Source organism: Micropterus dolomieu, linkage group LG19 (genome assembly GCF_021292245.1).
Source record: "Micropterus dolomieu isolate WLL.071019.BEF.003 ecotype Adirondacks linkage group LG19, ASM2129224v1, whole genome shotgun sequence".
Lineage (NCBI taxonomy): Eukaryota > Metazoa > Chordata > Actinopteri > Centrarchiformes > Centrarchidae > Micropterus > Micropterus dolomieu.
In genome coordinates, this window is record NC_060168.1 from 9,702,654 (window position 1) to 9,715,594 (window position 12,941).

General features: G+C 42.7%; 1 protein-coding gene across 2 annotated transcripts in view; it reads left to right on the forward strand.

Annotated features, from left to right (window-relative positions):
• Positions 1 to 73: 73 nt before the first annotated feature.
• arhgef9a (Cdc42 guanine nucleotide exchange factor (GEF) 9a) overlaps positions 74 to 12,941 on the forward strand; it is a 41,645-nt gene continuing 28,777 nt past the window's right edge. The window contains exons 1-5 of one of the 2 annotated variants that reach the window (XM_046031058.1): positions 74 to 322; positions 1,559 to 3,270; positions 4,413 to 4,751; positions 5,588 to 5,714; positions 5,798 to 5,904. In XM_046031058.1, the coding sequence (XP_045887014.1) occupies positions 1,663 to 3,270; positions 4,413 to 4,751; positions 5,588 to 5,714; positions 5,798 to 5,904 (2,181 nt within the window). In that variant the 5' untranslated portion in view covers positions 74 to 322; positions 1,559 to 1,662. The remainder of the gene's footprint in view (positions 323 to 1,558; positions 3,271 to 4,412; positions 4,752 to 5,587; positions 5,715 to 5,797; positions 5,905 to 12,941) is intronic. The other variant, XM_046031059.1, reaches the window with a different exon arrangement.

The following is a 12,941-nucleotide window of genomic DNA, read 5'->3' on the forward strand; positions in this document are numbered from 1 at the left end:
TGCTGGTCTGTCTGCGTGAGAGCTTTATCGCAAATCAGAGTGTCGGCGTCTGCAGGAGCTTACAGGGCAGGAGTTCACCGGTCTGTCGCTTACTCGGGGAGTTTTCTCTCAGTGGGATGATAGCGGACGAAGTTTGGAGGCGAAAACCAAACACATGAGATCTACGAAGGAGTCGCTGCCCGCAACATAACTTCAGCCTTACTCATGGATATAAATTAAGCCCGTAAAGTGGATACGTTTAGCCGGTGTTTAAGGCGGCGCTTTTATTGACTCTTGAGGACAGCAACGACGATGCCCTTTTAAACGGGAGAAGTTTTCTAGGGTAAGTTAACAACTTTCACCGCTACTTCTAAGTGGCAAATAGAGATGAAGTTTATTTTTCGCGGGCATAACTTGCTATACAAGTTTAAGTGTAATGCGAACGGTTAATTCACAAACAGTCAATTTGAAGAGACGTTAAAGTTACTTAACTTAACGCTGAATTAAATTGCAACGCCAGTTCACAAACGCAATGGCTGAATGTTTAATGTCAATTTTGTTGACGCCATATTTTATAACAAGACAAGCCCAACCCAGATTTATCCTGTCACTGTTGGCTAAGTTACTGTGAGCTGTCAGTTTTAGATGGAAATCGACTTGCTAGTTACTTTAAGTTTAGTGAGTGTAAGGAAGCCAAAACCGTTTGTGCTATTATAACCACCAAGTGGCCTTTATTACAGATGAATCATATTAACGTCATCAAAATATCTGGATATTCATCAGTTAAGTAACGTTAAAGCATTTAAATTACATTTAAATGCTATAATAAGTAGGCCTACTTCCTAATAGCCAATGTGTGACTGGAGAGTATGCTTGTAAGCTGACATTTCTGGAACGATTGACTACTTTCTTTAGATAGTGTTCTTTAAAAGCTTATCAGTAAAACGCATACAAATTAAATTGTGACATTCTGCGGAAAGGCCAGCTTAAAGTGAAACACATCTTTGGTGATGACCTCATGTAACAACAAAGATGTATGCTGGAGGCCCTAATTACACAAGAGGCATCCAGGATTATGAAATGGGGGCAATTAACATGTGGTAGTGAAGCACTTGCTGAGCATCTTCTTCCTCAGAAGGAGCTTATCTGAGCTGTGATGATGTCAGAGCAGGAGCAGGCCTGAAATAACCAGACATCTCTGTAGTGAGTGTTTCCATGACAACACAGCCTCCTGGTTTAAATGGTGGATGGGGACTGTGTCTCAAATAATTACTTTGGGTAATATGGACAGAATATAGAGGGGTGGGGGTGAGGTGACTGTTGACTCCTGGTACAAAAGCCCTTGTCTGAGAATCACAAAATGAGACCTCTAATGCTCTCCCTGTGTTTTATTGTTTAAGTAGCAATAATCTATTATTTTTTTGTGTTTGGCCTCCTCTGTTGATGAAATACAGCTGATCCTCCTCTGAGAATGTTTAATATTAATAGCCTTAACAGGCATTAAGACAGAATAAGCATGATATGAAAAGGCAGTTTGTTTAATTTCAAACAAAATAAAAATGTGGTGTTGTTCCTCCAGGTGTTCAAGAGAGAGAGAGAGAGAGAGAGAGAGAGAGAGAGAGAGAGAAGCCCCAGACATGATGTCCATTGGAGCTGATAGCTGACACTGTAGAATGAGAGAGGATGGAACAGACAGATAACCCTGCCCCTGAGAGCAACAACCCTAATGGGTTTGTCAACCGAGTGTTTAATGTTTCTCTGGATGTGGAGAATGAAACCAGCAGTGTTTATATTCAGGAGACTGGGCCAGGGTCTGCAGAGGGGCAGGGAGAGATCCAGGCTGCCTCTTCTCAGACCCCTGTCAAGGACAGACAGGAGGTCAACCGGAGGCCCCGTGCCACAGGGGGCATCTGGAAGATCTTGAACCGAAAGAGAGCTGTCTCAGAGCTGGAGCGCAGACCCCACTCCATGATCCTGCCCGGGGAGGCTTCCATCCCTAAACTCTCGTTTGCTGACAAGGTTCGCTCCTTCAAGAAGCTTAAATCCCCTTCTGTGTTTAGGGGGAAGACAGGGAAATTGTCTACTGCCAAGTTCGGGAGCTCTTTGGTGGATGAGGAATCTTTCTGCCGAGAGATTGGCACTCCTCAGCAGTCCAGCAGGGGCACACTGAGACAACGTGGCAAGAGGCACTCGTATGCTGGCTACACAGCAGAATTTGACTGCTCGTTTGAAGACATTGACCTCACAGCTCCTACGGACAGCCAGCAGCCCACTGTAACGGGAGAGGCTGTGACTCAGAATGGTTGTAAACCATCAGAAAGAGTTTACTATAGTAAAAGAAGCCACAACAATTCAAACAACTGTAACAAAACAGCTGCAGGTTGTGAAGAGCCTAGCATTAAAGATAGCCCAAGCACCCACCAGGGTAGAGGAAGGAGGCATAAAGATGTGTGGAGTTACCTGAGGAGGATTTCCCTTTTAGGAAAGGCCAATCCTGTCTACTCAGAGAGGAGCTTTGACTCTGAGCTTCCCTCGATGGACAAGACCATGGACTCAGACTATGGTTCTGTAGACTTTGAGAGTGTCAGAGACTTTCAGCCACCGCCCCCAAAACTCTCTGACAACAAGGGGCACTTTGGTGGTCTGTTCAAGTTTTTCAGCAGTGTAGCAGAGACAGCCAGAAAATGGCGGACAACATCACACTCCTTTTCTCCTCCAGAGGAAGAGAGGACTCCAATCAGCTCCCCTTGTACCACACAGCGCACAGTGGACAATATTCACAGTGTGTCCCTAACACTACACAGTGAAGGAGTTCCAAAATCCCAGCCTATTCCATCATCACCACTGACCGCTAAATCCTCACACTCCAGTAGCTTTGACAGCATGGCTCCAGCACCTGTGACAGGTGGAAGATCCCCTAAAGTGGTCCTGAAAGCCTTTAGGGCATGCCCAGGATCTCAAGCTGTCAATGGCTTTCAGAGTTCTGATGGCAGAGACAAACATATAGACAGAGACACAAACCACAGGTCCACAGCCTTAGTAGAGAATCATATTCCCCAGTCAGGTCCAAACACAGAGACTGAAAAAGAATCAGAGGTTGAAAGTGATCCATTAAACTGTCTCTGTCAAGAGGAAAAGGTAGAGGGACAGACAGGAAATGAGCAGGATTCCAGGGATGCTCCACCTGACTCCCACCAGATACAGGAAGTACATGTCCAATCACAACAAGGTGATAAAGAGAGCACAACCAATAGCGTACCACCATCAGATTCCACAGAGGAAATATTTAAGGTATGTGACTTTAAATACAAAATGAGCTGTGTTAATTATCAGCCACTGAATTTTAATAAATGCCTTTGTTAAAGAAGCCAGTAATTTGTGTTGCTAAACTACCACTGCCATGTAGAATGTGTCTCACATTTTTACCATAACCAGATTCCATTGCAGGCTTTTTCCTCATCATTAACACACCCGAAGGCATGCATCATGTAATTACTGCATAAATGCTCAAAATATCATTTATATAACTGTCTTAACCATGGCCATTATCTTGCTTTGTCAACAACAAACTAGAATGTAATGGTACCAGACATTACTCATTTTCTCATAATATAAGTCCTAGGTGTGGTTCATTAACTGTCAGGGTGAAACAAAAACATTCACCATACACCAACTTGTGAGGACATAAAGTGAGCGTCTACTGTACAGTTGTCCTTTTGCCCCATCTGTTGGAGAGAGGAGGAAACAGTCAGTAATTACACTGGTGGACAACATCATTATATTTGAGAAGTTTGTCCTTTCCTGCTTCGCCACCCTTGTGTAGCATGCAAGGAAACCCTATTTCCCATGAAGCAGCATGTATCTGACTGCGGTAGCCCTAGAGCTGTGTGACGTCTGCGCTTCATGACGGCACCCTTCCCTTCTCACTCCAGTGGAAGCATTAGTCATCTCCCTTCTAGTCACACCAACGAGTCAGGACATGTTAGCACCAACTCCTAATGACAAAATGAGATGTGACATCTCAATACTCAGCACACTTTCATAAGGGTTTATTATGCAAGGGCGAGGGCTGTGGGAATCTGTGTTTTGAGAAGGGTGTTAATGTGCAGTCCTGCAATAATTCAGGAGAATTGATGGCACCAGGAAAATCCTCCTCTCTAATCAAACTGTTTACATATGAAATACACAACCTGTCTATTGTTTTTTTGTTTTCTCCTCTGAAATTTTACCTGCCATTATGGAGCAGTCTTGACATTAGCTTCTGATGCACTGTAATTAGGAACATGAGCTCATGGCTAGTATAATCTTTTGAAATGAAATATGAGGTATATTTTGTTGAATATATATAGAAATTCCTCCCAATTCCCTACACAAGAAATGCATTGTCGCACCTTTATCTGGGCCAAACTGCTGAGTATCTGTGCCAATCACAGCTGTGTAAGCAGATTGCCACCCAGACAGGCTGCAGTGTAAGACAGCTGTGCCCAGCCATGCCCCACTCTAGCACAGAGAAGACCTCTGTACATCACAAGCCCCAGCGCCCTCGTCCTCGCCCGGCCTCAGCTGTACTGGACCTGTGGAGGCCCAACCCAGACCGAGATCTCTACAGCCATTATAGTGAGGTTGGCTCACTGTGCCGGCGGAGACGCAGGCCTGCTCCCACCATGCAACACTCTCCGGGGCAGAGACGGATGGCTGCTCGCTCCAGGCCTTGCTCTGTCATAGAGACCAGTGTTACTAAGGAGACGCAGTCCACGGTGCTGCACCACAGAGTAAGATGTCAAACAACAAACACAGGCATTCATGCATAATTTCACTAAAATTAAACATACAAATATTGACAGAAAAGTGACAAAGACGTGGTCCCATAAATATCCAAAAACACATTTAGACTGAGAAAATGTATGTTTATGGAGTAGACATAAATATATCTCATCCTGATGTTGAAAATATGAAAGTAGGAGCGCAGAGTCTCACTAGTAGTCTCCACCAACTCACCGATAAATATAGCCCAAGCCCATAATGAATCAAACACACACTACAGACTTTGAAGGGCAGCCCAGGACTAACCCAGTATTTATACACCACTCACTGTTTGCTGCAACAATGCATGCATGCTCTGCCCCATTTATAGAGGCCTGTATTTCTGGATACTCGTTTTCCCTCAGCTCACCTCCCCCTCTCCCACTCTTTTTCTTTTCCTCTCGCTCACCCTTTCTTTCTCTTTCATTCTTTGTGGCTTCTCTTTCTCTCTCCCTCACTCTCAGTCTTTCTCTGTGGCCAATTTTCTGCCTCATCGCTCCCATAAGCTCTACCTCTCATTGCCCTAACTCAGAGTCAGTTCATTTTAACCTTAGAGACCGCCCGGTTGGCATGATGTATAGTCTCTCATGGTTTGCTGCAGGGCATGCACACCGACCAATGCACCAGAATAGACTTGCTGAATGTGAAATACTTTAATTCACTGCAAAAAAAGGGGACAAGGCAGTAAGGAAGTTTTTTTAACGCGAAGGGCAGGGGAATGTGTGCATTCAACCTTGTGTGTGTGAGTGTGTGCATCGAAGTAACTGTAATATAGGAGATGCCCTAACCACTCAGTACCCTCTAGGCCTTGTCTCGCCCCTCGGGTGTGTCACCGTTAGAGCCCCCACTCAGGGCGTCTCTCCAGCGGTGCCGCTCCCTGCCACTACCCCCCAGCACTCTCACTGCCTTGGCGCTGCTCCTTCCTCAGTCAGGTACCGTATTTTTATTTTATTGATTGATTGATTGATGTGTGTTTGTTAAATTGATCGTCTGTCTGCATGTGTCTGAATCCCAGACATGGGTCAGTCGTCATCGTCGGTGCGTCTGCGGTCTGGAGGCTCTGGTAGCTGCAGGAGGAGGAGGCTGCTAAGACCCGGTTCAGAACCACTACAGGTCAACATTGTGAGTCGAACACACGCCTGCCCTCATAAACACACACACACATACACACACACACTATATATATGAATGCCTACACACAAACACACACGTTACACTGAGTTTATTCACCTGATGCATAGATGAGCAGATGTGGATGAGATAATAGGATGTTTAATAGAGTAGGAGAATGACTGATAAATAACATCTCAGTGATACTGGTAATATGGGTAATACAGAGATGACCAAGCACTGGTCAGTGTTTCATCCGATATAGAGATGAGCTGATCCGTGAAGATGGTGGCCATGAGAATTAATGTCATCCAGTACTCTTAGGCCATTACTCATGCCTCTGGTGGGCGCCTGACATTTCAGATGTTTTTTAATGTGACAAGAGCGCATGCAGACAAACAAACTGAATTTCACAGCAGAATGGGGGATGTTTTCATATACCTGGTGTGCAGAAATCTGTGAGAAGTGTAACGTGTCTTTGTCAGTTGTGTAAAATTAGCTTCAGAGTACGTTGGAGTAATACTACTCAGGAAGTGAAGCCAGGCATTTCAGAATCGCTGCTTTGATGTGCAAGTGGCCTCAGGGGGATTCTAGTGGAAGGAGATGCAGAGTTTCTCTGAAACATCCTGACGGGGTAGTGAACATTTCTGTGGCTGTGTCCAACATCTACACCTACAGAAGTGCAATGCATAAGGCTTAACCCTTTTTACATTAATATTAGCATTTAGCAGAAGTATTTTCACATAGAAATATATAAGACGTATTACATACGTCCAATGTAATCTGAGAATGAGTGTGCACAGTGTTATAATACTTTGTGGATAGAGCTCACATTTTCTAAACTATTTACATGGAGTCGGTGAGGATTAACCAAAACATTTGTAGTACAATAAGTAGTCCATTTTCCTGAGAGATTCTGGATACTCAATTGCTGAATTATGAGCCCCGGGCTTTCAGTCCTGGCACGTCTTTGCATTGAAATGTACTAAACTGTGTCTCTGAAGAGGTGATACATCTGCATTTAGGCTTTGATTATAACTTTTTCTTGCTGGTCTAAATAGTGTTTGTGAGCCACTGCACGTTGTTGCCATGACACTCGCTGGCTCCTGTTCATCTTCTTGTTTCTATCTTTAGGCAGCCTTTTTAAGTGTGAGCTAAATGGAGAAAGTGTGTGGGTGAGAGAGAGAAAAAAGGGTGGGAGAGAAACAGAGAGGGGAAGAGAGATGCTCCCTTTGTATATGCACTTTTGTGTCATGCCCCTCCCCTGGGGTAGGGGACGTGGACTCATAACACTGGAAATGCCTTGTGTGTGTTTGAATGGACAGGGATGTTGTTTGTAGCGCACTCAAATGCTGGGATTTATGATTTATGAGCATGGGGGTAGCACATATTTATATATACTGTATATGCACAGTATGACATAACATGATAATGCAGCTGTAGTGCAGTCACATGGATGGATAATGCTTCAATATTAAGTCTGTGTGCCGCTGTTTTATTTCTGGTAAGTCATGCATTGTTTATTTGGCGTGGATCTCATGTCAGGATCAGATCTGTTGTTTGTGATACAGTGCAGTGTATGTTACAGTCTTCCTGTTAGGATGGCTACTGGAGCCTAGGGGCCGCAGGCAGAGAGAAAGCATTCTTACTGCAGTGGATTAACTGCTAATGCTGACGCCTCTCTTCTCTCTTTCATTTAAATGGATTTCTCCCCCAGTCACTGCCCTCTCCTCTCCTCTCCTCTCCTCTCCTCTCTTCTCCTCTCCTCTCCTCTCCTCTCCTCTCCTCTCCTCTCTTCTCCTCTCCTCTCTCCTCTCCTCTCCTCTCCTAACAAATACTTAGCAATAGCAGTCTTTGTTAATTCCTATGCAGATGAGGGGACAGTTTCCTGTGTTACTAATGCTGTGCCCGAAGCTCTGCTGTCAACTTGTCAGAAAGGGGGACAGTCTCATTAAGGGCTTCATGCGGATTAAGAGTTTCAACAGAAATCTTAAGTTTGGGCTAACCAGGTCTGTCTGGTCGTAATCATATTATGCAATGCTATCTATTTATTATGGACGCATGAGTCAGCAGGCAGTGGCTAGTTGGGAAAATAGTAGGGCAGTGATGAAAAAGGAGAAATCTGAGTTGAGCAACTACTTATGCACACACTTTTATACCCATGTGGGGAGCACCAGTGCTCATATGTTTGCTAAATGCAGTTGCTAAAACACTAAACCCCATTCTCTAAACCAAATGCTCAGTGGCCTAAATCCATTTGTTCAATCAGTCACTCTTTTGGCAAAACCTTAAACAAGTTCAGGTCGTTAAGGCAAAAATCTCATCCACTTTTTTTGCAAAACTCTAAACACATTCTCACTCACTAAAACACGTTTTGCACTGTGATGCACTTGTGTTGCAAAATGGTAAATACACACAACAAAAGTTAAACATAACTACAACACAGCTGTCATCTTTTACACACAACAACTCATAACTCTGCACACTTGTTTCTAATCATGCGATCACACCAAAATGTGCTCAACTCTGGCCAGCGTAGTGGCAATGTCATGCTTTGACCAAGCTATAAGTAAGTAAGGGACAGGTTCTCTACTGTCATTTGACCTTGGGGCTATATAACACTGAATATTGTCTTACTTTTCTGGGTGGTCCTTGGATTCTTGTGTTTGAGCGTGAGCAGCAGGATCATCGGCCGGCAGTACTTCCTGTCTGTGGGACAATGTCAGCTTTCACTGTGGTGTCCCACTAAGCAAGTGGTTCAACATCAACCAGCAACCAGTGACTCATAAATGTTTCCTTCATGCAGCCCTTACCTCAATCCAATAAAGGAATTTTTCTCTGCCTGGTGATGGAAGGTCTATGACCGACATTCATTTACTTGGGAAAATCTCTTACAGGCAATGGAATTGGCCTGTGGTGAGATAGGTGTGGAGTGTTGTTGCAGTAAGGTGGCACACCTTCCTCCTTTGCTTGGCAAGGGAAAAGGTTGCATGTGATGTGGATGAAGTCCTCTGGCCAGACCCAGCACAAATACGTGATACTAAGGCAGAACCAGTCTCTCATTGACTTTGATTTTGCGGCTGCACAACATTTTTGAGTGTGATAGGCTTTTTATTTAGAGTATTCTCTGTTCTTTGGGTTTACAGTACTGTATTTTTATGCAAGTGCTGAATATACAGATATTCAATACTGTATTACTTACAGTACTTACTTTTTTTGAATTGGAAAATGTGTTTCCTATATGCAAAAAAAAAATCTGTAACTACATGCCCTGGACGCCGTCTTTTTTTATGTAGTATCTAAAGAATGCTCTGTAGTGTTTTACATATTGACTGGCTGTATTTTGAGGCGATTGTTTGATTTTGAGTCAGGGGTTTTGTGAATGTAGTTTAAAGACTAGGTTGTGTGTTTCAAGTTTCGAGAAAATGGATGAAGGTTTCAAGAAATGTGTCTTAGCAATTGTGAAAAACTGTAATTTAACTACATACACATAGATGCCTCTTTGGAGCTCAGCCACTGTGCTTCACCCCACACACACACATACACAGTCTTCCCATGCTCTTCCTGATGTACTTTGAATTCATCTGTCAGTGAGTCATGAGTCATTGCGTTGATGACCTCATTATTTGGTGAGGAATGAAAAGCACTGGCTAGTGATATCTCTGTCAAACACACTGTGAATGTGTGGCATTTGTTTCACCCCGGGCTTTATTTTAGACCCCCATGAGACGGACCATTGGAATAGTCTTCCTCAAAATAACTGCATGTATGTACAGTCCACACTCTGGGCCACAGGCGACCCAGAATCCTTTATCACTGTTCATTCAACATTGTTCCCCTGCCAAGGTACAGGCACGTATCCGCTGTGACTAACTGTAGCCACCAGGTAATACTGTTTTGTAGGATGCAGCGGGTTCTGATAAATAGTAGTGCCGCTGACTGAATTTGAGCAGGTGGTTGTGTCAGAGCCTCCCTAGGCTGTTTCTTCCAAAGAATGGGTTTCTGCCTGTCAGGTGTGTGTTGTTGTTGTATGCATAGGCGTGCAACTCCATACTTGGGTGGTGTGTGTGTTAGGGAGAGAGACAGATAGGCTGAGGGCCTTTTCTCTTATATAACTGTTGAGAGGGTTTCCTTTGCTCCCTATAAAAGCCGTTTCCACTTTTATTTCAGATGGCTGCATGTTCTCGGGGACTGGAGGAACAGTGCTGTCTGTTAATTCTCTTATTCACTGGTGTATGCTGTTTTACAGTATCTCCGCATAATACTCTTTTTTTGAGATTTTGTCAGATCATGCATGCCTGTGCACGTACAGATTTGTGCTTGTGCTTTCTTGGAACACATTCTGTTATATACCTTATCAGGACAAGTATTTCCATCCTTCCATCATCATACCAACTTTATGCTGCTGCCCCTGTAGGACAGTGGGGAGATACTGGTGATGATTTCAGTAATGTCACAACATGCAGTGATCTTTGTAATGAGACTATTTAAGGCCCAAGGCACTCAGGCGCTTGTTATCTAACATCAGTTGTATCATTTGTGATAGCTTTTCCAGGCTGTTTAGGTGATTTTACTCACAGTCAACAGCTTCTACTGTTTGTATAATGCAGTATTCATGGCTGTTTGACAGGTTTTTCTGGTCTTTTAGTCAACACAGAAGAATGTCACCTTGTAACGTGAAGATCCCTCATTATCTGACAGCACCATCTTAGAGCAGACCCCAATTTTTATGCATATTAATTCCACTGATTTGCTTTCACTCTAGCCATTCCCCTTTCTTTTAACAGCTTTGATTTTTTGCCCGACTATAATACAGTAATAACCTAGAATTGTATATTTCCATATCTCATTACAATCTCATTACTCCTTACACCTCTCTATGGTACATTGCATTGTAGAGAGGAGGTTGCGTGGCCCAGGCCCTGCCAGTGTTTAGTGGCACCTGGAAGTTGCTCAACATCTTCCCATATTCTTTATATATGTTTCCCACTCTGTTGAGGCAAATTTGCATCTTGGGGCTATATTGATTGACTTGACTTGATATTTGTACAAACAACTAAATATATATTTTAACTAAACAAATAACTAAATAATTCTATCTTCAGGTGAGAAAGTTGATATTTTACCAAGCACAAAATACTTCACATTTTAGATGGCATCAGCTCTCTCTTGCACCACCCTTAGGCCAAAACCTTTCACAAAGGATAACAACCTAACTGGCAGATTGCCACTCAATGTTAAGTAGGCCAATTTACAGTTTTCGCCATTGCTTAAACACTATTAGCAGGCTTTTGAACTAAAATTTAAAAACCATAACTCCATTTTTCAAAAAGCACACCCATTTCTCTTAACTCTACACACAAATCCCTTCATTTCTCGTTGCCTACACCATGTGGTCATTGAGAAAGCACAAACATTCAATATTTTTTCACTCAATCAGCACAGGTTGAGCTCAATTAGCACACAGCTACCCAGTTGGAAACACAAACAGTAAAAATTGATAACACACCAATCAGAACCTTCAATAGATAAATAAAAGGGCCAAAGTCAGTTCATCCAGTTTTGGAACAATGGATCCAGAAAAATCTGAAGGAAGAGGTGTGGGACACCAGAGAGGAGGAGGAGGAGGAAACGCAATATATAGAGGAGTAAGAAGCGAAGGAATAGGAACAGTAGGAGTTGGAGGAGGAGATGGGATAGGAGGAAGATGAGGAGTAGGAGGAGGCGGAGTAGGAGTAGGGTGGAGGAGGAGGTGAAGAAGGAGGTGGAGGAGGTAGAGGGAGGAGGAGTAGGGAGGAGGATGAGGTGGAGAACGAGAATCTCTGGCCTGTCCCAGACCAAAGACAGGCCTGGGGCAGAATAATTTGTTCTTTGGTGTGTTGTACTGTACAGTACACAAAGGAATTTAAAAATGTGTGCAAATGTGCCAACGTATACATTTGTTATTTCTTTTGTGTTCATCATGTAAAAGGTTTCTGAGAGGGAGAACCACACGCAACATTACTAATAACCAGTTTTTGTTGTATTGTTTTGAATTTATCTCACCAGTGTGTAAAACTGTGTTGTAGTGTGTGTGTGTGTGTGTGTGTGTGTGTGTGTGTTTTTAAGGGGTTGTGTGTTATGTCTGAGGGCAAAGTTAGGTTTTTCAACAAGATTGAATGGTTTTGAGTGGAGGGCTTCATTTTGACCTGAAAATAGGATGTTTCGGGAATTGGGTGAGAAGTTGTGGATTTGTGTTGTGAGAAAAAGAGGCATAATTTTAAGAAATGTGTTTAAGCAATCAAGAAAAACTGTAATAACCTTAGTAGCAATATAAAAATTGTTGATGATAAATATAAATGATAAACAATAGTTTAGTCCTACACGCAGTCAAAATTTACATTCTCTGAAGCAAAATTTTGCTATTGCTATGTACATTACTGTTACATTCATGGTCAACTCTCATACCAGCTAGAAATATTTCTACAAATGTAACCAACAATGACACTAGGGGCAAAAATACTGACTAATCTAGGCTGGTGAGTATTTACACTCATCAGTGGTTCCAATACATTATTCAGACCTGATTAGGGGTTGACATCTTGCTGCTTTGTCAACATACAGGCTTTTTTCTGCTGGTTTTCCTGTGGATCATGTGTGTGGTTTTTTTTCATAGATTGCCTGTGTCTATAAAACTGTGCCAAGTCAATCTGCCTTAATAGGACATTTCCCACAAATTATGTATACATTTACCATTTTTAATTAATTCATTGTCAACCAAGTAAGCTGTTGCTTCTACATTGAAAGAAACAACCATATTTTCAATATTCAGCGATATTACCAGCCAACACAATTTTGACTTTCAGGTAAAGGCAGCAAATTTCTGAATAAATTATTTGATGCAGCACTTTGTTGTAATCAAGTGCCTTTTAAGTAGCAGTTCTTTCATATTTAGATTAGTTAATATGTAGCATTTACTGTAATCCAGTGCATCTGGACTTGAGCTCAGCATAAATCTTGTAATGATCCTTCAAGTGGGCAATAAGTAATAATGAATTTTAATGCTTTTT